Source organism: Bubalus kerabau, chromosome 1 (assembly GCF_029407905.1).
Source record: "Bubalus kerabau isolate K-KA32 ecotype Philippines breed swamp buffalo chromosome 1, PCC_UOA_SB_1v2, whole genome shotgun sequence".
Classification (NCBI taxonomy): domain Eukaryota; kingdom Metazoa; phylum Chordata; class Mammalia; order Artiodactyla; family Bovidae; genus Bubalus; species Bubalus kerabau.
In genome coordinates, this window is record NC_073624.1 from 191,867,037 (window position 1) to 191,894,207 (window position 27,171).

The following is a 27,171-nucleotide window of genomic DNA, read 5'->3' on the forward strand; positions in this document are numbered from 1 at the left end:
AACTTCCTAGCCATATATTTCACTTTATGCTGTTTGATTTTCAATGAAAATGAAACATCTTCTTACCTAATGTTCTTTAGAAATACTTAACTATGTTCCACAGTTTTCAGCAATGTCTTTTCAACATGAAAGCTAGTTATGAAACTATAATTCACTCATTTTCAATATGCCATTTTAGAGAAAAATATCTGCATTTCCAGGAGTTTGGTTAGAGTTGTATATTTTAAAATTAAAAATTGACAAAGACTTAATTTTATTTTTTTAGTAAAAGTCATTGCTTCTGAGTTGGTGCATCACAAAATGGCACATTTTCTATAAGAAGGTCTTTCCTAGGGACCAATTCTGAAAGAAAAACAGAGAGAGTATTTAATATCATTAAAATTCAATTCAAATAAACTCTTTTCCCCCTAAAATTTGTAACAGTAAAATATCTACTTTTAAGATAAATCTTCCCAGTGATATTTTATTTCAGTTACCTTCTAAAGTGGTATTCTTTATTTTAAATGGATAGTTTAATAGGATTCTCATTTCAGGTTATACAAAAACATACATGACCAAATTAACACTTTATCATTATTAAATATAATTAAATAACAACATTAGCCTTCAGTTAAATAAATTTTAAATAAAAAAATAACAACAAAACACCTTGTCAGTAGCAGATTGCAGGTTAATGATAATTAAAACTATTAACTGGAAAATTAGTTTATAGTACCAACGATATAAAAAGCAAGACGACGTTTCTAATTTAAAGATTTCAGGGAATCCCCTGCCAGCCCAGGGGTTAGCACTCTGCACTTTCACTGCAGGGTGCCACTTCCCTCCCTGCCTGGTGGAACTAAGATCCCACAGGCAACTGCAAATTTGACAGAACTGTGGCTGTCACCTGGAGGTGTTCTGCGTGGTCATAGTAACAGAAGAGTGCTACTGGAATTTAGCGGGGAGGAGCGAGATATGTGCGGGACAGGCTGTGGAGTGAAGAACTCGCTGTTCAAAATGACAGTAGGGCCTGACTGGGAAACACTGTTCAACAACAACGACGATGATGACAACAAACGCTGAGCCCTAGGTAAGACATCCTGCTGAAGTCAACTGAGGAAAAGCTCGTAAGATACAAAACTTTTAGGAGAAGAACTGAATTAAGTGGAATCAAGTGAACTGTTACAATCAAAGATGCTCACACCAAATTCTATGAAGTAACCTGCTTATATTCTTCAAAAACAACAAGGTCATGAAAGACAAAGACAGACCAAGGAACTGTTCCAGATGAAAGGAAGATTAAAAAACATGATGATTAAATGCCATTTGTGTGATCCTCAACTGGATCTTAGAGCAGAGATCTAGCCAATCCATTTTTTTTTTCTTCTGCTATAAAGGACACTGTTAGGACAAACAGAAAAATTTGAATAAAAGAACTGAATCAACATTAACATACTGACCTTGATAATTATACAGTTGTTATGTAAGAGAACGTCTTTGCAAATTTAGGAAATACACAAAAAAGTATTTTAAAGAAATATACACTGAAGTATTTCTCCAGCTCTAAACTCAAGCAGGCTGTTATGATCTGAAAAATGCTCATCTAGGGGAAAAAACCCCACATTATGTCTGCAATTTACCTTCAGAAACTTCAGGAAAAAAATGAGGGAGAGATGATAAAGCTAATGTGGTAAACTGTTAGAATTTGTAGAATCTGGATAAAGGGAATTAACATATTCTTCAACTTTTCTTGTATCTTTTCTATAAATTTGAATCATTAAAAAACTCTTATAATAAATTCAATTCAAAAGGAAAACTGAAATTCTTATAAAAAGGAGAAGTGAGCTGACTAAAGAAAATACTTTTATGAGCCACATGGTAAATCTGGCTTACTGAAATGAGAACTCGTTAAATAACTATTATTTAACCATTTTTTATATCTCACTTGCTGCTTCCAAATCTTTGCAGGTTTCATCAGAGAGCATATTACAGTTTAGGTTTTAACTTATTAATAACGACAGTAAATTGTTTCACTTATCAAACATATAGGTGCTTATTTTTTCCTGGGTATTACATCAAGAAAGGAAGATACAGAGATGAATATATAATAGTCACCTCAGTACAGCACAGTGACTGCAGTTAATAACATTATATTGCATATTTGAAAGTTGCTTAAGAGAGTCTTAAAAGTCCTCACCATGAGAAAAAAAAAATGTGTTAGTATGTATGGGGACAGATTAACTCAATTTACTGTGGTGATCATTTCAAAATATATATAAATATAGAATCATTATGTTGTATGCCTGAAACTAATGTAATGTTACATGTTAACTATATACCTCAATTAAAAAGAAAAAGGCCTCCTCAGCTTCAAATAGTTCACAAGCTAGTGGAAAAGACAGATTAACCAAAAGTCCAACAAAAAATGGTTTAAGTAAGTAAGAGATTTAATTTTCTCACATATCAGGAAATACAGATTAAGGCGACCCTAGGCTAAGGCAGGGCCTTACCCCCGCCTCCAAGGACCCAGGCTCTCTGCCTTTTCTTCATGTGTGGTGTCTGTCGTCAACGCTGCTGCCACATCACCTCTGCATTCCAGGCAGGAAGGGGGAAGGGGGCAAAAAGCGGAGTGCCGGCTTGGCCTATGCCTTTTTAACGGAAAAACAATAGCTTTATTGGAAGCAACATTCAGCAGACAGCTGCTTGCACTGGCCAGAAAGGTGTTACATGGTCTAAAAAATCATCCCTACCCCCACTGCTCCCTGCCTGTCACACTCTACTCTGAACATAGTTTTTCAGTTAGTAAGAAAGACTAGATACTGGAGCGGCAACAAGCCTACCACCATTTTGGCTGCACAACATGAATATACACCCTTCTTCCCATACACAGAAAGCTACATCTGTTTGCTATCTGACCCCTAAGGTCTCATCCATGTTCAAAACCAGGATCTCCAGATGCTGTGCTATAGCCTTTCCATTAGGTCCAGCTGTGGGTCACACGGTAGCTGTCTACTGGACCACAGTAAAGAACAAACAGAATACAGCAATAGAAACCTGGGATGGAAAACACATGGCAGTTACTGCTCCACAGCAAATCCTAAATCCTTCTGGACAGGAAGAGCAAGAGCTCCTTGCTCATGGCAAAGCAATAAACTCCGGTCAGCCAAACTGCCAATAGCTCATCCTGTTTTCTGGGAGACCCAAAGACCCTCTATTATCCACTGTCCTTCAAGGCTCCTGGTCTGTCCTCTAGGGGATCCAGATGTGGGGATATTAGGGAAAATGCTCTTCTTTGACACTTGGAAGTTTTTACAGTTTACGTCCTGTTGATATGAGTTAAGGGACTGGGATGGCCTTTAAGAGCTGAAGAGACCTAGCTATGCTTGGGGTTTCTGGCAATACAATTTATTCAAAAATTTTATAAGCTACACATCTATTTTCTCCCAGTCATTTCCATGTACAAGTAGCCACAGGCAAACATCCTGACAATTACTAAGCATGAATATTTTCATCCTTTGGCAATGGTCTCTATGTTGTCCCAAACCTCCCTACCCCTTAGTTTAATGGACACGTCTTAACACAATGAAAATCTACAGGCTCAGGTGAATAAATGCACCCTATATCTGATCTTTGTCTGGCAAATGAGAAAGATTAGGGATACTGATCTTATTTCATATTAGAGCTAAGAGGTCCCTTGCTTGTACTGGCTTTAGTTTTAGTGGATAGTAGCAGCTGGCATTTTTTCAGGTCTGCAAGGCTCTAAATTATAGGACCCTCAATCAGTTAGAGTTCAGGATGTGGCGAGAAAGGTCCCTTAGCAAAGCTGTAGTTCTTTCCATCTTTGCTTCACAGACTGACTCGCTTAATCTGCATTAATCCTCTTTTTCAATATTTTGCTGAAAGTAACAAGAAATAACGAGCACATACTGACATTCTGATAACACCCCTATTGCTGTAGCTGCACGCCTAAGAAACAGGAAGTGGCATGTTCACCACTACATAACAAGGGCCACCAGCTTAAGGCCTGGGATGGTCAGGTCCATGCTAACAACACTCTCCCCAACCCCTGCTTTCATTTCATATTTTATGTTGTGTAATCTCAGGTATCTCGCTTCTTGGCAACAACTTCTATTGTTCTTAGTTAAAAGTAACAAAAGCTGACTGGCTAATTAGGCAGAAAAGGCATCATTAACAGTTTATTGGTCTAACTCAAGGGGCTTAATTAATTACTGTGAGGGCTTAAGAATCAGGCAGGCTTGAGGCTAAGCTTTCAGGAACACTGTCCAAAGCAATACCATGAACTGGCCTGATGATGAAAACTGCTACTGCCCACAGGGCACTAGAAAAAACGACCACCATTTCTATGCTCATGGAGCACGATACACTATATTTAGGATGTTGGCAGAAACTCAACTTTAATACATCTGCTCCTGCTACGCCAATGACACTTCTGGAACAGTAACTTGACTCTGCAGCCACTGACGCTAACTCTTGCCAGAAAAATGGGTTCTGTGCCAAGCCTCTTTTCTCAAGCTCATTTAGGAATACGGGTAATATAGTGTGCTACATATCCATGCCTGAGCTGCAAAGGAAACTAAGGAAATGAATATTCTAGATTCTGTTCTGGGAATTTATAACTCATAGAGACGGAAATCCCTGAAATACAACAAGGTTATTTAAAAACTGGTAAATATCCAAAATACAATATATTAAAAGGATCGTACACCATGATCAAAAGGGATTTATTACAGAGAGGCATGGATTTTTCAATACCCACAAATAAATCAATGTGAGAACCACATTAATAAAATGAAGAATAAAAATCATATGATCATGTCCATAGATGCCAAAAAAGCATTTGACAAAATCCAACATCCATTTATGACAAAAACCTCTCAGCAGAGTGAGTAAAGAGGGAATAAACCTCAACATAATAAAGGCCATATATGACAAGCTAACATCATACTCAATGGTGAAAACCCAAAAGCTTTCCCTCCAAAATCCGGAACGAGACAAGGATGCCTACTCACCACTTTCATTCAATACAATTTTGCAAGTCCTAGCCAGAGTAAACAGGCAAGAAAAAGAAGGAAAGGCAACCAAACTGGAAACAAGTAAAACTGTCACTAGTTGAAGATGACATGACATAATATCATAATCCTAAATATTCCACCAAAAAACCGTTAGAAGTAATAAATTTGGTAAAGTTGTGAGATAACAAAAACAATACCAAAAAAACCTGTTGCGTTTCTATATACTAATAATGAACAGAATAAATATCAGAAAGGGAAATTAAGAAAAACATTCTATTTACATACATATGGATAAAATATCTAGGAATAAATTTAACCAAGGAGGCGAAAGACTATTAACCTGAAAACTATAAGGCACTGATGAAACAAACTGAACACAAATAAATGGAAAGACACTGTGTTTTCATGGATTGGAAGAATTAATATTGTTATTAAAATGTCCACACTACCAAAACCAATCTACATATTTTATGCCATTCCTATCAAAATTTCAATGGCATTTTCCAGAGAAACAGAACAAACAATCCTAAAATCTGAGACACAAAGACTCTAAATAGCCAAAACAAATCTTTAGAAAGAAGAACAAGACTGGTGACATCACACTTCTTGTTTCAGACTTTACTACAAATCAATCACAATCAAAACAGTATGGTATTGGCATAAAAACAGACATATAGATCAATGGAGCAGAACAGAGGGTCTAGCAATAAATCCACACATATGCGGTCAGTTCATTTACACCAGAGGAGTAAGGAATATGCAACGGGGAAAGAGGAGTCTCTTCAGTGCACAGGGCTGGGGGAGCTGGACAGTCACACACAGAAGCATGAAACCAGTCACTTCCCCTCGTTCATCTTTATACCACTTCAGAATGCGTTCTTCACTCAGAACTTCAGCTTCATAAAAAAGCACCACTGTTTTCTTGAAGGTGTTCATGAAATGAATGTTGTCATAGCTAGAGTAACTTTTTAAAACAGAGATTAAAGAATCAAATTTGTTCTATCTTGAACCCATAGGCATAAAGTAGAAAAAAGAGATCCATATATAACTTAACAGAAAGGAGGCCATTATTAAGGCAATATAGCATTATATTCTATAATCGTGTAAGAGTCAAAAGTTTTCAATCCTGGGGGAAAATTAAATATACAGAAAGCCAAAAGAAAAAAAAAAATTTAAACTAATATTATCATACTTAAAACTAGGCTTCTGAAATATAGTTATCAAATTTAGTTATCTGAAATTATCTAAAATTTTATTCATATAATAAAGATAACATTTTGCTATAATTGCTCTAGTACACAGAAACTCTAAAGATTACTATTAAGATTAAAGCTAATGACTATAAATTTTCAATGTAGGATTAACCATGTTTATTGTCCTTAGAAACATTACTTAGATCAAATAATTTCTGATGATGCTCATAAACTAAAAATAACTTTGAAAGCTGTATAGGAATTAAGAGTACTAGACATTCAGATTTACTGTTGCTGTTTAGTTGTTAAGTTGTATCCAAATCTTTTGTGACTCTATGGACTGTAGCCCTCCAGGCTCCTCTGTCCATGGGATTTCTCAGGCAATAATACTGGCGTAGGCTGCCATTTCCTTCTCCAAAGAATCTTCCTAACCCAGGGATCAAACATCTGCACTGGCAGACGGATTCTTTACCACTGAACTACCAGGGAAGCCCATTCAGATTTATAAAGCTGTAGTAATCAAGACATTATGGTAGCGATACAAGGACAGAAAAGCAAACTAACTCAAGAAATTATGAAGTCAGGGAACAGATGCACAAATATGTATTATTTGATTTTATGTTAAAGGTGACCCTATAGTGCAGGGGGGGGAAGAGTGGTCTTTTCAATAAATAATGCTGGATCAACTGAATATTCAGATATTAAAAAAATACATCTTGGTTCCTATCTTATTCCATATAAAAAAATCAACTGTAGTTGATACAACCAATGAAAAATATCAAACGATAAAGCTTTTGGAAGAAAGCTGATCACTTCGTGACCTTGCTTGAGATGGAAGAAAACACAGGATGAACACTTCATGACCTTTCTTAGATGGACAAAATTTTCTGAAACAAGACTCAGAAAAGTATTAACCATAAAAGAAGAAAGAGATTAAACTGGACTACATTAAAATTAAGAACTTCTCATCAAAAGATAAAAACAGCAAAACAAGGGGCTCCCCTGGCGGTCAGTGTTAAAAGCTTCATGCTGCTGACGCAGGGCATGCAGGTTCTATCCCTGGTCGGGGAGTTAAGATCCCACGTGCCATGTGGTGTGGCCAAAAGATAAAAAAGAGAACAAAAATGAAAAATAATTACAAAATGAAAAAGCTAAAAGTAGATTCTTGTAGTGTATATATATATACCCAACAAAGGATTTATATTCAGAACATATAAAGAATTCCTTCAAATCAATAATAAAGAGGCTGGTAACCTCTTAGAAAAATGAACAAACGACCTCAACAGCCACTACATAAAAGAGAATATCCAAATGACAAGTAAACACCTGAAAAAGTGCTAGTACTTTGTTAATTACCAGAGAAATGCTAATTAAAGCCATAATGTGGTACCATTATACACCATCAGAAATGCTAAAATTAAGAGATGCCTAGTATCAAGAGCTGGTGAGGATATAAAGCAACTTTAGTTCTCAGACACGGCTCCTGGAAATGTAAATTAGTCTAATTACTTTGGAAAGCTGGTCAGCAGTACCTATTAAAGCTGAATAAACATATACCATATGACACGGACATTTCACTCATATAATATTCATTGAAATGCTGCTATATCCAATAATAAAGATGAATGGCACAAAGAGAGAGAAAGAAGCCAGAGATTAGAGAAATCCTATATGATTCCAATTTATTATATTGGGTTAAAAACCAATACTGTTGAAAGTCAAGACCGTGGTTATACTTGCGGGGAAGGGCTGACTGGAGGGGCATGAGGGGTCTTTGGGGATAGCAGTAGCATTATATAACTTGATGCGGAGATTGGTTACATAGGTATTTTAGTTTGTGAAAATTCACTGAGCTGTACTATTATAAACTGTGTACTTTTCTGTTTTAATGTTGTTTGTATCTTTGTTATTGTCCCCTCAAATACTTCAAGGAATGAAAACCAAGTATTATATAAAATGAGATTCTACTGAAGCCCCACCAGGAGTCGGAGGTATAATAGAGGATCCTCAACTATACTCCCATTTTGTGTAATCCCAATTCTCCTAAATTAAAATAACTTGAATCACATAAGAAAAGATAAAGAAACAGATTTAGTCTAGGTAGGTGACAAATTATACTATGAAAATTAAGAATGCCAAATAAATTATTACAAAAACAGTCCTACAGGCAAACCTCTTATATATTGCAGGTTTGGTACCAGACCACTACAAATAAAGTATCTTAATAAAGCAAATCACACAAATTTTTTGGTTTCCTGAACCATGTAAGAGTTATGCTTATACTATACTAATAGTCTACTGAATGTCTGATAGCATTATGTCTAAATACCTTAATTTAAAAAGACTTTATTATACTAACCATATTCTGAGTCTTCAGCAAGTTGTATTAGTAAGATCAAAGAGCACTGATCATGGATCACTATAACAAATACAGTTAATAAGGAAAAAGTTTGAAATACTCCAAGAATTGCCGAAATGTTACACCAGGACACAAGTGAACAAATGTTGGAAAAATGGCACCAGTAGACTTGCTTGACTTGCCTGCCTGACAGTTTGTAATAATGCATTCTCTGGGAAGTACAATAAATTGAAGTATGCCTGTACTGTCTTTGTAACTGAAGTTTTGCAATACAACCAGTGATTAAGATTAAAAAGAAAAAACAACAAAAGAAAAAGAAAAATGTCTAGTAAAGCCAAGTTTCATAATTCAGCACTTACAGCCTTACAGATGTGTACAATATATACCACACTGGCAAAATCAGTTTTACTAATTAGAATTAAAAGCACTGTAATTGCTCAGTAGTTTAAAATACATTGCAAGCAACATTCTTTTTTAATATTACTTACTCAGCGTATTGTGGTCTGTGTGAATACCTTGTATAACAGATGTTCTGAGTATCAATTCAACATCAGAACCTATTTTTATTAGCTGTTAAGAAAACAAACAAAAAGAATAAGTCCTTTGCGTACTTTTTCAATGGTTCACATTAGTGTACTGTTTTTGAAAACTTACTACTACAATTTCTTTTTAGGTGATACTTGCTTTTAACCTTTTTTTTTTTTTTTTTTTTTTGGCTATGCTTTGCAGCTTGTGAAATCTTAGTTCCCCATCAGGGATCAAACTCACATCCTCAAAAGTGGAAGTGTGGAGCCTAACCATCGGACTGACGGGGAATTTCCTTGCCTTTAACTTTCTGTAACCATTCCAAGCTTATAGAAAGCTTAGACATGCATATACTTTTACCTTTTATCTATCTATTACATATTTTGATCCAGAACAGATTTGGAATATTTTTTGTTGTAACATATATTTTAAAATATGTTTAAAATGTGCAGTTTTCTTGTTATCTTTTGAGTGCATCTGAATCCTTCTTATACTATAGAGTTGAACATTCTGAACACTAGTAAAAGCATTGCATTAGGAGTCAGAATACTTGGACTCCAACTCTGGCTCTGTCATTGAGTGTGAGTGTGTGGCCGTGGGTTAATATCGACTCTCTTTAAGTTTCAGACCTCATCATCACAAAATGAAGAACCTGGACTAAAACAGTTCTTCTCAGAGCCGTGTATCCTTGGGAGGATCTTGAGACTCTTTCAGGGGAGTCATAAAGTCAAAATTATTTTCATAATACTAGAGCCATTTGTATTGTTTGAGCTGTGAGCAGTAGAGCTTTTTCTTTGGAAAACCATTTCTACTTGAATGAACCATTGACAGACAAACTCTGATTATTCAGATTTGGGTAACTGGCAGATGTTTCTTTGAAGATGAGTGATATGAGTACCTTACTTGAAGAAAACAACTGACAGTCATTTGCTGACAATGACAAAATTTGAGCTTTTAAGCAAAAATCACAATTCTGGAGAACTTGTATCTGTCATTTGAAGCCTGACAAATTCCCAATACTTCAAGATTTTTCTGATGAGAGGGATATTAACAGATGCAATTTAAAAATATTACATACTGAACTATGTCAGTATTTGGAAGGTCCGCATTACTTGGTAAACCTATGTTTTTCAAATCATTAGCGCATGACATTACAAAGCCATGCATGGGTAAAAGATCCACTCAACGGGAAAAATGTTAAAATCTATTGGTCTACTAAATGAAGACATGAGGGCGTATGAAAGAATATCCTAGAAAGAAGCAACAGCATAAGTGGCCTCAGACAAGAAAGTTCTTGGTAAATTAAAGCACCCTCAAAGAAGGCACTAAGCTGGACGAGTAAGAAGTGCATGGTGAGTTGAGGTGGGAAGTTAACAGGAGTCAGATGATGCAGTGCTAAAGGTCATGGCAGGCAGAGACTTTAGATTTTACTTTGAATGGGATGAGGAGCCATGGGAATTGTGAACAGAATAGCCATGGGATATGCCTTTTTAAAAGGCTCATTGTCTTTAAATTATCGAGACTAGGCTGCAGGGAGTTAGAGCAGAAGCAAGGACAGCTGCTAGGAGGCTGTTGTAAAAATCCAGTGAGAAAACTAGGAAATAATAATGGGAAGATAAGAAATGGTCAAATTCTGGGTATGTTTTGAAATCAATAGGATTTGCTGTCAGATTGGAGGTAGATGTGAGAGAAGGAAAGTAGTCACAAAAGAGAACACCAAGGTTTTTGGTCTGAACATAAAAAGGAGGGAGCTGCCATTCACTGACATGGAGAATGCTCTAGGGGGCAAAGCCTCACCTCCGGACAGACCTGAGAAGGTGCTTAGTGTAGAGAAAGAAAAACAATGAGCCTTCTCACTCACTGGAGGTGCATAAACTGAGCTGAGGTTTAGGTTTAAGGCTGGAAACAAAGCTAGATGAGAAACAAGGGATTAGGGGAGAAGACAGGAGATAAACAGGATGTGGTTATGTATGAGACCTCGAACTGCCGCCCCCTGCCCCCACCCCAAGGAAGTAAACACACACACCCACCATTGGTCTAACAGATAACAGAGTTTCACACTGCAACTAACCTTTAAAGAAATTTACCACTTGGTTAGGTATGGTATCAAAGAATATTCACAACTATTTGAAAAGGATAATATATACACCTACCATCTTCCAACTATGTACCTATATAAGGCTGAATTTTCTTTGTATAATTCAATCTAAAAAACACATTGCACCAGGTTGAATAAGGAAGCAGATATGAGAATTTAGCTGACCCCTATTAAGCCAGACATTACAGAGATTTGCAAAAACATAAAATAATGCCTTAGAAAGCATCACTATGAACAAAGCTAGTGGAGGTGATGGAATGCCAGTTGAGCTATTTTAAATCCTAGAAGATGATGCTGTGAAAGTGCTGCACTCAATATGCCAGCAAATCAGGAAAACTCAGCAGTGGCCACAGGACTGGAAAAGGCCCGTTTTCATTCCAATCCCAAAGAAAGGCAATGCCAAAGAATACTCAAACTACCGCACAACTGCACTCATCTCATGCGCAAGTAATGCTCAAAATTCTCCAAGCCAGGCTTCAGCAATATGTGAACCGTGAACTTCCTGATGTTCAAGCTGGTTTTAGAAAAGGCAGAAGAACCAGAGATCAAATTGTCAACATCCGCTGGATCATGGAAAAAGCAAGAAGTTCCAGAAAAACATCTATTTCTGCTTTATTGACTATGCCAAAGCCTTTAACTGTGTGGATCACAATAAACTGTGGAAAATTCTGAAAGAGATGGGAATACCAGACCACCCGACCTGCCTCTTGAGAAACTTATATGCAAGTCAGGAAGCAACAGTTAGAACTGGATGTGGAACAACAGACTAGTTCCAAATAGGAAAAGGAGTACATCAAGGCTGTATATTGTCACCGTGTTTATTTAACTTCTGTGCAGAGTACATCATGAGAAACGCTGGGCTGGAAGAAGCACAAGCTGGAATCAAGATTGCCGGGAGAAAGATCAATAACCTCAGATATGCAGATGACACCACCCTTATGGCAGAAAGTGAAGAGGAACTAAAAAGCTTCTTAATGAAAGTGAAAGAGGAGAGTGAAAAAGTTGGCTTAAAGTCCAACATTCAGAAAACTAAGACCACGGCATCTGGTCCTATCACTTCATGGGAAATAGATGGGGAAACAGTGGAAACAGTGTCAGACTTTATTTTTTTGGGCTCCAAAATCACTACAGATGGTGATTGCAGCCATGAAGTTAAAAGACGTCTACTCCTTGGAAGAAAAGTTATGACCAATCTAGATAGCATATTCAAAAGCAGAGACATTACTTTGCCAACAAAGGTCCATCTAGTCAAGGCTATGGTTTTTCCAGTGGTCATGTATGGATGTGAGAGTTGGACTGTGGAGAAAGCTGAGCACCGAAGAATTGATGCTTTTGAACTGTGGTGTTGGAGAAGACTCTTGAGAGTCCCTTGGACTGCAAGGAGATCCAACCAATCCATTCTAAAGGAGATCAGTCCTGGGTATTCTTTGGAAGGACTGATGCTAAAGCTGAAACTCCAATATTTTGGCCACCTCACGCAAAGAGTTGACTCATTGGAAAAGACTCTGATGCTAGGAGGGATTGGGGGCAGGAGGAGAAGGGGACGACAGAGGACGAGATGGCTGGATGGCATCACCGACTCGATGGACAAGAGTTTGGGTGAACTCCAGGAGTTGGTGATGGACAGGGAGGCCTGGCGTGCTGTGATTCATGGGGTAGCAAAGAGTCGGACACGACTGAGCGACTGAACTGAATTGAAAATAATGCCATTCTTCTCATTATATTTTTCTGAAAATAGTTATTTTTCATGAAGACTGTATATGTTAGCATGTAATAAACTTATCAAAATTGATTTAATTATTTAATTAATATATTTAAAAAATTTGTGTTTTAAATTCTATTATGGTAAATATTGATAGGTATAACATACATACAACACTTTTTGGAGTATTCAGTTTTTTAGAAGGTAAAGTGGTCTTGAGACCACAATGTCTAAGAACTGCTGGTGGAGAGGCCACCTAGGATTCCTTTCGGTGCTAAGACTTCATCACAATATATGACAATGTAATTAATTACCTACAAATTACAAATTAATATGTGAAAGTACAAAATATATACATATATGTACACATATATGTGTGTGTGTATATATATATATACACACATAACAAGTATCTAATTTCAAGAGTGTTTAATGTTAGTGCTGTATATGTGAAATTAATCTGGAGATTATAGTTCACTTTTCCAGTTTAGTTGATATAAACAGACTGCAATTAAATATTTTGAAAATCATGATTTCAAAATTGAGAAACACAGGCATATCTCAAGAGATATTGTGGGTTCAGTTCCAGACCACCACAATAAAACAAATATCACAATAATGTGAGTCACATGAATTTTCTGGTTTCCAACTGTCTATAAAAGTTATATTTACAATATACACTAGTCTATTAAGTGTGCAACAGCATTATGTGTAAAAGATAATCATGGGGACTTCCCTGGTGGTCCAGTGGTTAAGAATCCACCCTCCAGGGCAGGGGATGTGGGTTCAGTCCCTAGGGAACTAGGATCACACATGCCCTGGGGCAACTGAGCCTGTGCTCTGCAAAAGAAGATCCCACAAATAAAACCTGACGCAGCTAAATAAACAAAACAATATTCATACCTTACTTAAAAAACACTTTATTATTAAAAAATGCTAACCAGCATCTGACAATGCAGGGTTGCCCCAAACCTTCAATTTGTATAAAACACAGACTCTGTGAAGTGCAATAGAGCAAAGCACAATAAAATGAGGTACACATGTACCATATTGTTAATAATCAGTTTTCTGAATAGCAAAATAGTACAAACCTTGGCATCCATCTTTAAACTTCTTTTCAAGTCATGACTTGATTATAACGCCGTTTTAGCTGTTTCCATAGGTAAAATTCCATAGTCCCTATTTGTCCTATCATAAGATTAGGTTAAATCTCTCCTGTTTTATGTTGAAGGGAAAGAAATCCTTAGGCTATCTCATTTTGCTAATTATTGTATTACAGATATTTACTACTTCCAAAATAGCATTTTCTCTACTAAGTATAAAAGTATTTGCATAAAATTTTTTGTTTCAATATGTGGAAATTCTATTAAACATAGAATTTCTCTAAATTGTACTTTCCTCTTTACTAAATCAATTCTTAGAATCTTAATTAACCCAGTAAATAATTTTTCATTTTCTTCCTAAGGGTCCTTTCCGCTACATTTATACAAAGTTAGGTCCAGGAACACTTAGGAAGCAGTGTTCCTTCCTAAGACAGAGAAAATGTATGTATGCATTTGACTTTATACAGGAAAAGAATCAGTGTGCACTTTTTCAATGAACAAGCATTGGGAACGCTAGGGAGCTCATAGAATAGTGTTAGTGGACTATCTTCCACTAGGGAAGTGACTAAAATGCAAATACAGAAGGTAAAGCAAGAACAGTTCATAAACTCTGGCTATTCAACTTCCACAGCCAAGATATGATTAAAAAAAATTCTGTCCAGCTGAGCTAAGTGAGAAGTTTTCTCTGTGTAACTTAAGAGAGAGTTATCATACTCACTCTCCTTAGTCTGTCACTTGCCTTAGACAAAGAGAGCATCTCTGTGAGTTTCTAGGTTGGCTCAGCTGTTCTTTCTTTGATCATGGTTACACTTATGTTCCTTTCATTAGGCAACTTGCTATCTTATAGATGTAGGCACATGACCCTTGAGGAGGTGAGCCATATCAAACAAGTGAAGGTCACTTAGTTGTGATGGCTTTAACTATCAACTAATGGTTTGTATTTCATAAAGTCTCTCAATTTTTATCATTTCCTCTAGTTGCTAAAATTTGAGTTTTATTGTAATTGAAACATTTAATACTGTACCTCTTCTATTTTCTTAGGAGAAGTTTCAGTTTTATTACATTTGAATTCTTCATTTATCTTTATTCGGGCTGCTAGAAAAAGGAAAAAATATGCATATAGTTATCTGCTTTTCTAATTTATAATTTCTGTCCCAATAATTTACATCATATCAGATCAGTTGCTCAGTCGTGTCCGACTCTTTGCGACCCCATGAATCGCAGCACGCCAGGCCTCCCTGTCCCTCACCAACTCCCGGAGTTCACTCAGACTCACATCCATCGAGTCAGTGATGCCATCCAGCCATCTCATCCTCTGTCGTCCCCTTCTCCTCCTGCCCCCAACCCTCCCAGCATCAGAGTCTCTTCCAATGAGCCAACTCTTCGCATGAGGTAGCCAAAGTACTGGAGTTTCAGCTTTAGCATCATTCCCTCCAAAGAAATCCCAGGGCTGATCTCCTTCAGAATGGACTGGTTGGATCTCCTTGCAGTCCAAGGGACTCTCAAGAGTCTTCTCCAACACCACAGTTCAAAAGCATCAATTCTTTGGTGCTCAGCCTTCTTCACAGTCCAACTCTCACATGCATACATGACCACAGGAAAAACCGTAGCCTTGACTAGACGAACCTTTGTTGGCAAAGTAATGTCTCTGCTTTTGAATATGCTATCTAGGTTGGTCATAACTTTCCTTCCAAGGAGTAAGCGTCTTTTAATTTCATGGCTGCAGTCACCATCTGTGGTGATTTTGGAGCCCAGAAAAATAAAGTCTGACACTGTTTCCACTGTTTCCCCATCTATTTCCCATGAAGTGGTGGGACCGGATGCCATGATCTTCGTTTTCTGAATGTTGAGCTTTAAGCCAACTTTTTCACTCTCCACTTTCACTTTCATCAAGAGGCTTTTGAGTTCCTCTTCACTTTCTGCCATAAGGGTGGTGTCATCTGCATATCTGAGGTTATTGATATTTCTCCCGGCAATCTTGATTCCAGCTTGTGTTTCTTCCAGCCCGGCGTTTCTCATGATGTACTCTGCACAGAAGTTAAATAAACACGGTGACAATATACAGCCTTGACGAACTCCTTTTCCTATTTGGAACCAGTCTGTTGTTCCATGGCCAGTTCTAACTGTTGCTTCCTGACCTGCATACAGATTTTTCAAGAGGCAGGTCAGGTGGTCTGGTATTCCCATCTCTTTCAGGATTTTCCACAGTTTATTGTGATCCACACAGTCAAAGGCTTTGGCATAGTCAATAAAGCAGAAATAGATGTTTTTCTGGAACTCTCTTGCTTTTTCTATGATCCAGCGGATGTTGGCAATTTGATCTCTGGTTCCTCTGCCTTTTCTAAAACCAGCTTGAACATCAGGAAGTTCACGGTTCACATATTGCTGAAGCCTGGCTTGGAGAATTTTGAGCATTACTTTACTAGCGTGTGAGATGAGTGCAATTGTGCGGTAGTTTGAGTATTCTTTGGCATTGCCTTTCTTTGGGATTGGAATGAAAACTGACCTTTTCCAGTCCTGTGGCCACTGCTGAGTTTTCCAAATTTGCTGACATATTGAGTGCAGCACTTTCACAGCATCATCTTTCAGGATTTGAAATAGCTCAACTGGAATTCCATCACCTCCTCTAGCTTTGTTCATAGTGATGCTTTCTAAGGCCCACTTGACTTCACATTCCAGGATGTCTGGCTCTAGGTCAGTGATCACACCATCGTGATTATCTGGGTCGTGAAGATCTTTTTTGTACAGTTCTTCTGTGTATTCTTGCCATCTCTTCTTAATATCTTCTGCTTCTGTTAGGTCCATACCATTTCTGTCCTTTATCGAGCTCATCTTTGCATGAAATATTCCTTTGGTATCTCTGATTTTCTTGAAGAGATCCCTAGTCTTTCCCATTCTGTTGTTTTCCTCTATTTCTTTGCATTGATAGCTGAAGAAGACTTTCTTATGTCTTCTTGCTATTCTTTGGAACTCTGCATTCAGATGTTTATATCTTTCCTTTTCTCCTTTGCTTTTCGCTTCTCTTCTTTTCACAGCTATTTGTAAGGCCTCCCCAGACAGCCATTTCGCTTTTTTGCATTTCTTTTCTCTGGGAATGGTCTTGATCCCTGTCTCCTGTACAATGTCAAGAACCTCATTCCATAGTTCATCAGGCACTCTATCTATCAGATCTAGGCCCTTAAATCTATTTCTCAAGTCCACTGTATAATCATAAGGGATTTGATTTAGGTCATACCTGAATGGTCTAGTGGTTTTCCCTACTTTCTTCAATTTAAGTCTGAATTTGGCAACAAGGACTTCATGGTCTGAGCCACAGTCAGCTCCTGGTCTTGTTTTTGCTGACTGTATAGAGCTTCTCCATCTTTGGCTGCAAAGAATAAAATCAATCTGATTTCGGTGTTGACCATCTGGTGATGTCCATGTATAGAGTCTTCTCTTGTGTTGTTGGAAGAGGATGTTTGTTATGACCAGTGCATTTTCTTGGCAAAACTCTATTAGTCTTTGCCCTTCTTCATTCTGTATTCCAAGGCCAAATTTGCCTGTTACTCCAGGTGTTTCTTGACTTCCTACTTTTGCATTCCAGTCGCCTATAATGAAAAGGACATCTTTTTTGGGTGTTAGTTCTAAAAGGTAGAACCGCTCAACTTCAGCTTCTTCAGCGTTACTGGTTGGGGCAAAGACTTGGATTACTGGGATATTGAATGGTTTGCCTTGGAAACGAACAGAGATCATTCTGTCGTTTTTGAGATTGCATCCAAGTACTGCATTTTGGACTCTCTTGTTGACCATGATAGCCACTCCACTTCTTCTGAGGGATTCCTGCCTGCAGTAGTAGAGATAATGGTCATCTGAGTTAAATTCACCCATCCCAGTCCATTTCAGTTTGCTGATTCCTAGAATGTCGACGTTCACTCTTGCTATCTCTTGTTTGACCACTTCCAATTTGCCTTGATTCATGGACCTGACATTCCAGGTTCCTATGCAATATTGCTCTTTACAGCATCGGACCTCGCTTCTATCACCAGTCACATCCACAGCTGGGTATTGTTTTTGCTTTGGCTCCATCCCTTCATTCTTTCTGGAGTTATTTCTCCACTGATCTCCAGTAGCATATTGGGCACCTACTGACCTGGGGAGTTTCTCTTTCAGTATCGTATCATGCTATATACATATATATCTATTATTTCTCTAGCAGAAAAAAATAAATTTGCCTTGTGTAAAACAAAGTAAAAAATAAGAAATTTATTTTAAAAGTCTTTTGGAGAGCTTTTTACAGGCTGGAAAATTTGTAATTAAACCTAATATATATTTTCAGCATTCTAATAGTTTTGTTTCTTGCTTTTTATTTCTAATTTCATTTGACCCTCTAGCTGTGAGATCCTAATAAATTCAAATTAATACTTTGCTTTTGTAAATATAAGGATCTGAATTAAAATGCTTTTAAGATGGCAAACTCAATACATATAAGCATGTTTAACTATCCCTCCTCCAAAACACTTAAAATGAAGATATGGCAGCAAAGAGGATATGTAAATAATTTTGAGTGCCTTGGCTGACAAGTAAAGCGATGGACAAATGAAAATTTGTTTATATAATCCAGTGATTTGGCATCACTACAGCAGAATAACTTAATATAACTGATAAACTGCCTGATAGTGCTGCTGTGAGCATTTAATAGTAAATAGGCATTGTTAGCTATTCTTATAATTATTTCACTTAAAAACATTTAAAGGCACAAAAATATGCTATGGTGATGGAGATGAGCCATAGAACGTTCCTTCTATGTTCAATACATGTCAACATGTAATGTGGTTAAGAGTTCAGGCTGTGGAGCCAGAATGCTGAGGCTAAATCCCAGCTCCACCTATCCTTTCACATTACTGTCAGTTTTCTCATCTGCAAAACTAGAAATTGTAACTACCTAACAGGTCTGTGATAAGAATTAAATAAGGAATTTGTGTAACATACATATAATATGAAGCATATACTTTAATATTCAAGAAATGTTTTTGGTAAATTACAAAAACTTGAATTCATACGGACAGTGGGGACACTTTACCTAGATGCCCTCTTTTTTTTCCCTTTTTTTAGTGGAGGTTGAATTTTTAAAAACAAATTTTACTGGAGTACAGTTAATTTACAATGTAGTGTTAGTTTCTGCTGTACAGCAAAATGAATCAGTTATACATATACATATAAGCTGGAATCAAGATTGTTTGGAGAAATATCAATAACCTCAGATATGCAGATGACACCACCCTTATGGCAGAAAGTGAAGAAAACTAAAGAGCCTCTTGATGAAAGTGAAAGAGTAAAGTGAAAAGTTGGCTTAAAGCTCAACATTCAGAAAACTAAGATCATGGCTTCCGGTCCCATCACTTCATGGCAAACAGATGGGGAAACAGTGGAAACAGTGTCAGACTTTATTTTTCTGGGCTCCAAAATCACTGCAGATGGTGATTACAGCCATGAAATTAAAAGACGCTTACTCCTTGGAAGGAAAATTATGACCAACCTAGACAGCATATTAAAAAGCAGAGATATTACTTTGCCAACAAAAGTCCATCTAGTCAAGGCTATGGTTTTTCCAGTGGTCATGTATGGATGTGAGAGTTGGACCATAAAGAAAGCTGAGAGCCGAAGAATTGATGCTTTTGATCTGTGGGGTTTGAGAAGACTCTTCAGAGTCCTTTGGACTGCAAGGAGATCCAACCAGTCCATCCTAAAGGAGATCAGTCCTGGGTGTTCATTGGAAGGACTGATGTTGAAGCTGAAACTCCAATACTTTGGCCACCTGATGCAAAGAGCTGACTCATTTGAAAAGACCCTGATGTTGGGAAAGATTGAGGGCAGGAGGAAAAGGGGACAACAGAGGATGAGATGGTTGGATGGCATCACTGACTCGATGGACATGGGTTTGGTTAGACTCCGGGAGTTGGTGATGGACAGGGAGGCCTGGCGTGCTGTGGTTCATGGGGTCGCACAGAGTCAGACACGACTGAGTGACTGAACTGAACTGACCCTTTTTTAGATTCTTTCCCCATACAGGTGTTGAGTAAAGTTCTTTGTGTTGTATTAGTTATCCCATGCCTTATTATTTATCTATTTTATATAGTGTACATATGTCAGTAACAATCTCCCAACTTATATACTCTCCCTCCTAAGGTATCCTCTTAAAGAGCTTTAGACACTGAGTATGACGGAGCCTGGTGGGCAGCCGTCTATGGGGTCGCACAGAGTCAGACACAACTGAAGTGACTTAGCAGCAGCGTGACCAACACAGAACTTAAACTTTAGAGCTCTGAGTTCCAGAAAAGACAGGAACCACTTTAAACAGTGAAATACTGAATCTGGAACCATTTGTGATAGATTCCCTTTCATAGTTTCATAGCTGCTGCCACTTCTAGAAAGACACAGGCATTAACAATATGGTAGTATCTGGTCCTAGAGAATGCGAAAATTTGATTATATAATAGAGAAATGAGTTTCATGGCTTGAATGTCAGGCAAGCAATGGAGCACAGTGAAATTCTGATCCTTTTTTTCCTTATTCTTTATGAAAACATGATCTTTTACAATTTTTCTTTAAGTAAATACTTCTCAAAGTAGTGTAATATAAACTCATTAAAACAAACAAACAAACATTAAGAGAGAGACAGTGAAGGTCATTGCCCAAGGGAGGTCTTAACCACACAGGGTCTCTTGGACTACTAGCAGCCAACTGAAAGATGGACTTGCTTCAGAGTGGCAAAGTATAAACTTACCTTCTAACGCTCGAGCATCATTTTTAAAAACCTGTTGTCTGGTCCTGTGCAATGTTTTAAAGAGCTGTAAAACCTGGAAAGAAAATCAGAATTCAGACCTCAAAAGAAAAGTTTTTCACATTTTACATAATTATAAGGATTAAACAGCATTTATTTCTTAGATTATTTTTCAAAGTAGCTGGTGAAAACAAGAGTTGGTCAAAATAACTCCCTTGATTATTTATCTTTAGATTAAAAAAAATTAGCCTTACTTATTTACAAAAATAAAACAAAATTCTTTGAAACAAAATAATATCAGAATGGTTAAAAAGTTAATGATCCCCTTGCCAAAATTAGTTTGCTAAGGTAACCAACTTTGCTAATCTGGTATGTATTTATTCTCATTTTTCTTAACATAGACCTTCATCTGCTCTTAAAGTCATATACACATGCATACAAACTCATGAATATACTACATCTTAAAAGAGCCCAGAAGGAAAGTGCTTCAGATAATTTCAGTTCAGTTCAGTTCAGTCATTCAGTCGTGTCTGACTCTTTGCGACCCCATGAATCGCAGCACGCCAGGCCTCCCTGTCCATCACCAACTCCTGGAGTTCACTCAAACTCACATCCATCGAGTCAGTGACGCCATCCAGCCATCTCATCCTCTGTCGTCTCGTTCTCCTCCTGCCCCCAATCCCTCCCAGCATCAGAGTCTGTTCCAATGAGTCAACTCTTCGCATGAGGTGGCCAAAGTCCTGGAGTTTCAGCTTTAGCATCATTCCTTCCAAAGAAATCCCAGGGCTGATCTCCTTCAGAATGGACTGGCTGGATCTCCTTGCAGTCCAAGGGACTCTCAAGAGTCTTCTCCAACACCACAGTTCAAAAGCATCAATTCTTCGGCTCTCAGCTTTCTCCACAATCCAACTCTCACATCCATACATGACCACAGGAAAAACCATAGCCTTGACTAGACAGACCTTTGTTGGCAAAGTAATGTCTCTGCTTTTGAATATACTATCTAGGTTGGTCATAACTATTCTTCCAAGGAGTAAGCGTCTTTTAATTTCATGGCTGCAATCACCATCTGCAATGATTTTGGAGCCCACCAAAATAAAGGCTGACACTGTTTCCACTGTTTCCCCATCTGTTTCCCAGATAACTTAGGAAAGTTTAATTGTGATTTCTCAAAAAAGAAGTATAATGCTGAGACTTCTGAATATTTAAGACTGTGCTTAACAACAACAACGAAAGCGTGTTCAATATTGTCCCCCCAATACTGTTCTCTCTTCTGTCCCCTCAATTTCAGTTATGGAAAATAATGAATTTCTGAAGCCAGAAATCTCTAGGTTATTCTTTAAATCTACCTTACTCCTCACGGAGAAACCATAGGGATTTCTGTCTAATCTTTTGGATATTCTCCATCACCCAAAACAATTTAAATTCAGATCTCTCCCTATCTTGTGCTTAGACTACTGACAAAGATTTGCCACTCTGCCACCATTCCCTCCTTTCCCCCAGTCCATTCACCAGATAACAATACTGAAACTTGACTGAGTGTATCCTATGTGCTAGGCACTATTCAAGCATTTTACATATATGAGAAAACTTATAGCATCATAGGCAGACACCAAAAGAGAAACAGGAAACAGAAAACATAAAAATAAAACAAAGATTAACCAAAGAACTTTCTCAGAAACATACGTTATTGCAAACATGGAATAACAACAAAAAGAAGTTATAGTAAATTTAAGAAGGAATGTTCAGAAAATGCCCCAAAGCTCTTGGATATCGAATGAATGACAGCAAGGATTAAGTTCAGAAAAACTGCCCAGAAAGTAGAATGGGTAGTTGAGGAAAGGATAATAAAACTAAAGGAGTAGTCTAGATGGCCCAATAGTTACAGTCACAGGATCTCCAACAAGAAAGAAGAGAGAACACAGATTCCACCAAGTGCTCAACACAAACCCATGCTGCAGCATATCATGATGTAAGTTCAGCACAATGCTAATAAAAACATCTTGGAGGAAAAAAACAGTTCACATATAAAAAAAAAGAAAATTAGAAAGCCGCCTGATTTCTAAACAGCATCACTGTGAGAAGACAATGGTATAAAATCTTCAAGTTACACATCCAAGCTATCACCTAATTGCAATTACAAATTGGTATTTTCAGAAATGCAAAGTCTATTATTTGCTATATGCCCTTTCTTGGAAAGCTATAGAAGACGACTGTACTCCACCAAAACAAGGGGCTCTCTCTCTCTCACACACACACACACGCACGCACACACACACACACGCACGCACACACACAATGGGAACGAGGGAGCCAGGTGATCCAACACAAGAGAGACAGGATGGTAAAGGACAAATACAGGTCAGCATTTGTGCACCCAGCAAAGAAAGCAACTATTCTGGACTAGAGCAAAAGGCTGCATTGCTCCAGAAAAGATGATGCTAGGAAAAAAAATGAAGCTAGTAGATACCAGTTTTGCTCATAGTTTGGGAATAGATAAGTAGGAAAACCAATAATAAAAACAAAGCAGTTATTAACTTCAAGAAACACTAAGACTTAGGGAAAAAAGTCAACATAATCATATATTTATATTAGAAGGCTCAGCGCTGGCCAAATTTTGTATACTCATAATAATATCAAATATGAAAACAGATTCACCAAAATTCGTATACTGAGAGAAACAGGGTATTAGGGGGAACTTAGTCCTCAAACTCACTGCAGACGGTGATGGCAGCTATGAAACTAAAAGACGCTTCTCCTTCGAAAAGAAGCTATAGCAAACCTAGACAAAGCAGAGACATCACTTTGACAACAAAGGTCCACGTAGTCAAAGTTATGGTTTTTCCAGCAGACATGTATGGATGTGAGAGTGGGACCATAAATAAGGCTGAGCGCTGAAGAACTGATGCTTTAGAATTGTGGTGCTAGACTCTCAAGGAGAGTCCAAGCAAAGAGATCAAATCAATCTTAAGGGAAGTCAACCCTGTAATTAAGTAATTGTTTGAACTCTCCCTACCTGCCAGACTTCTGTATGAAGTTACTGTTGCATCCATCATGCCTGGAGAGTACAGGCTACATTCTGGCTATTAAGTGCTACTACAAGCTATTATGGACACTCAGAAAGTTTTTTTGAAAGAATAACCCTTTACAATTCTGTTTCTATCAGTCCTGTGATATATATTAAAATGTACTAGGAACCGAGTTCAGTAGTACAAGAGGAACTCTTGGTGGCTCCCTGTTATTGACCAACCATTAGAAGCACTGGTTTTTGTTTTTTTTTTTTTTTTCTCACTATACTATAGCAAGTCAATTTCCCTTTTCCATGTTTACGTCTCAACCGGCCATACTGATAATACTTAAGGTTGGTTAGGGATGGCTGGTCCCAGAGAATTGTACGCTGGCCAGGAATGCGCACAAACTTGTGATCTCGATCCTGAAGGGGGCATCACCTCCCAAGCTCGTTCAGAGCACTCAGGAATCTCAGGTCTCTGCTTAGTCTCGTTAAGTGCTACTTTTGGCAAGTGTTTTTGCCGGGATTCGATTTCCTTGGTTACCTGCGCACCTTTTGGTTATTTGACGAAATCTTTTACCTCATCGGATGGTTTCAGCGTAAGACTTTGGGGTCTTGTACAATTCCCAAGGATGCGAAATGGGTCCCTCACAGAAACGCTCGGTGTGGAAAGGGAAAGGGGGCAGGACCCAAGTCACCGGCGTGCATCACGGATAAACCTTTTGTACTTGGTAGACGAAGAAGTAGGACCACCTGTACCGCCCTCCCTCCTCCGCACCTGCACAAACCCTGGATTGCCCTCCACGGTTGGTTACAGGCTTCTCACGTGTAAAGGCCACATCCTCAGCGGAGGGTCCTGAACCTCAGTTACAGAGAGTCCAGACTATGTTCGCAAGGCCGCTCTCTTACCCTCCCCGCTGGCATCACATTCTACCCCTCCTCCGACCCAGTCACCTTGGCCGCCTGACCCATGGCTCTCGCCTCCGGTTGCGGCCACTTCTCCAGCGGTCGAGTCGCCCCGCCTCCCGGCAACCAATCACTGCTCACCATCCGCCCGTCCCCGCCCCGTAGCATTGTTCCTAACTCACCGCAACCAATCACCACAAAGCATCTCCTTCGTAGCCCCGCCCCCCGCGAAGGAACAGGCTAGGGGAGGGTAAGACGGTAGCCTCTGGGAAAACCGCGTGGAGCCGCCGAGCTCTTTTACAGCAGAGACAAGAACGGAAATAAAATGGACGCCATGTTAGTTAGGGGCAGAGGCACTTCCGGCCGTTTCTGAAGAATCCTCTGGTGGTAGTGTGTGGGTTGATAAATAGCTTCGGCACCTTTATGTCCTTACCTCTTGTTTGGGGGTTGGGGTTATCTATTAAGGAACCATTATTTTAACGTTTCTGAGTTGCAGATTTTGTTTTTGCAAAAGTGCACAAATAAGAGCCAAGCCCTAACAACTATTGCAGGTGTTGATGGGAACGCCGACTTCCAAAAGCACTGTTCACACTTTATCCCACTTCATTCCTCTAGAGGGTGAGGCTGAGTTACTTCTCTAGATCACACGTTGCCTACTCAACATGCCCTATTCGGTTTTGCTGGTCAAGAGGTTGGAAATAGTTTATTAGCAGCATCACGATCATAAAACTTTTAACTGCATTTAACTTATGACTTTGCAAGCATCAAGGAAAAAAAATCTCAACCTTGCTCCTATTGCATAATCATTGTCTTCCCTACTCCCTGCAGTTAAACTTTAAGGTAAAATTAACTTTTTCAGCTTAACCTTTAGGTAAAATTGGCTTTTTATTAGAAATGAAGATTTGGACCAATGGATCTTTAAGACCCCTTTCCTTCTCTGTGATTTATGTCATTTTACAGAATATTGCAAGTCATCATGAGAATAGCAAGATAATATTATTTTTTGAAAATGAAAATGCACTGGAGTTGCAAAAGTGTTTAACCATAAGCAATTAAGCCAAATATACTGGATACTGTCTTTTATTCAGGAAACAATAAATTAGATGATCTTCTGATTCTGTATAGTAGTGCCTTTTGATTGCTAATGAGTGATTCAAAGATGCTTATTTTCATTTTCAGTCTAGGATCACAGCCCAGTTTCCTGAAATTCATAATTTATTGTTATAATTTCTGGCTAACTAGGGTCCTGTATTCAGTTAATCAAAACTTACGTGCCAGAATTTGAAAGTACAGTTTTCATAGTGCCCAAATCAATTCATTTCAAGCTTCTCTTCAGTAAATCTGTATGGTTCCTTGAACTGTTCCATAAATGAGGTGACTATTCTGCTTGTTCTGGGAATACGTCCTGGTTTGCTGGCATCTCAAAGAGTAGGACCCAGAACTGAATAAGAAATTCCAATATGTTCATTACATGAAGTCATAGAACTATGTGGTAGGCAGGATAATGGCCTCCAAAAGATGTCCCTCTTTAAATCCTAGGAACTTCTGAATATATTATTACCATGCATGACAAAATGGACTTTGAAGATGTGATTAAGTATTTTCACAACTTATTGACCAGAGATATATTATGACACCTTTTGTTACCCGAACATTACTGACTGGAGTGTTTCAGTATTCACTTACATAATAAATCGCTGGCTACAGGCATTAAGTTAGTTTCTGCAAAAATCCCCAGTCGATAATGTGCTAAGATGGGAAGTTTATCCTGGGTTGTCTGATGGGCACAACGTAATAATCACAAGGATACCTGTAAGTGGAAGCAGGAAGCAGAGTCAGGGAGAGGTTTGCAGATGCTCCCTTGTGGTCTTGGAAGATGGAGGAAGTGGAAGATGGATGCAGGTGGCCTCTAGAAGCCAGAAAAGGCAAGAAAACCATACTTCCCTAGAGACTTTAGAAGGAATGCAGCCCTGTGGACACCAAGATTTTAAGCCCAGTGAAACCCAATTTGGACCTCTGACTTCCAGAATGTCACTGGCTTGTGGCCCCTTCCATCTTCAATGCCAACAGCAGAGCATCTTCAATCTTTGACTCTCACACATGCTTCCATCATCAACTCTCCTTGTCTGAGTCTCACTCTCCTGTATCCTTCTTTTATTTAAAGGCGTCCCTGTGATTATATTTGGCCCATCTGGATAACTGAGGAATCTCCCCACCTGAATACCTTTAATTTAATTGTATCTGCACATCCCCTCTACCATGTAAAGTAACATTTTCACAGGCTCCAGGGATTAAAACATGGAAATCATGTGCCTACCATACCAGTTTGGGTGAAGCTTATCAATAAGGATGAAATGGAAGGAAATGAAGTAGGAGAAGCAGCGATGGGCCTGATCACTTAAGAGCTTATTAGCCAAGTTAAGGACTTTATATTTAATTCTATGGTGAAATGCCTTACCGGCAGGAGACTAACATCATGATTTATATTATATAAAAATCATTT

The 27,171-nt window shown here is 38.3% G+C and overlaps 1 protein-coding gene across 3 annotated transcripts; it reads right to left on the reverse strand.

Annotated features, from left to right (window-relative positions):
* Positions 1-203: 203 nt before the first annotated feature.
* On the reverse strand, positions 204-24,830 carry LYRM7 (LYR motif containing 7). Of its 3 annotated transcripts, none has more exons than XM_055548286.1 (5): positions 24,717-24,830; positions 20,756-20,828; positions 15,017-15,084; positions 9,053-9,134; positions 204-342 (listed from the first exon to the last, which is right to left on the reverse strand). In XM_055548286.1, exons 1-5 carry the CDS (start codon positions 24,810-24,812, stop codon positions 272-274), a joined length of 390 nt encoding a protein of 129 aa, XP_055404261.1. In that variant the 5' UTR covers positions 24,813-24,830; the 3' UTR covers positions 204-271. The 3 variants fall into 3 exon arrangements, with proteins under 3 accessions (XP_055404261.1, XP_055404252.1, XP_055404272.1); XM_055548277.1 differs by having other exon boundaries at positions 15,017-15,087; XM_055548297.1 differs by lacking the exon at positions 204-342 and adding an exon at positions 5,616-5,976 and having other exon boundaries at positions 15,017-15,087.
* Between the last annotated feature and the right edge of the window lie 2,341 nt (positions 24,831-27,171).

What these genes read in the sequence shown, in the direction of transcription:
- LYRM7 (XM_055548277.1), bottom strand. Translation starts at nt 24,812, where the DNA reads ATGGTGAGCAGTGATTGGTTGCCGGGAGGCGGGGCGACTCGACCGCTG. An exon ending in CCATGGGTCAGGCGGCCAAG is followed by an intron (nt 20,829 to 24,716) that starts GTGACTGGGTCG and finishes TTTTCTTTCCAG; the next exon opens with GTTTTACAGCTCTTTAAAAC. An exon ending in CTCCTAAGAAAATAGAAGAG is followed by an intron (nt 9,135 to 15,016) that starts GTACAGTATTAA and finishes TTTTCTTAACAG; the next exon opens with CTAATAAAAATAGGTTCTGA.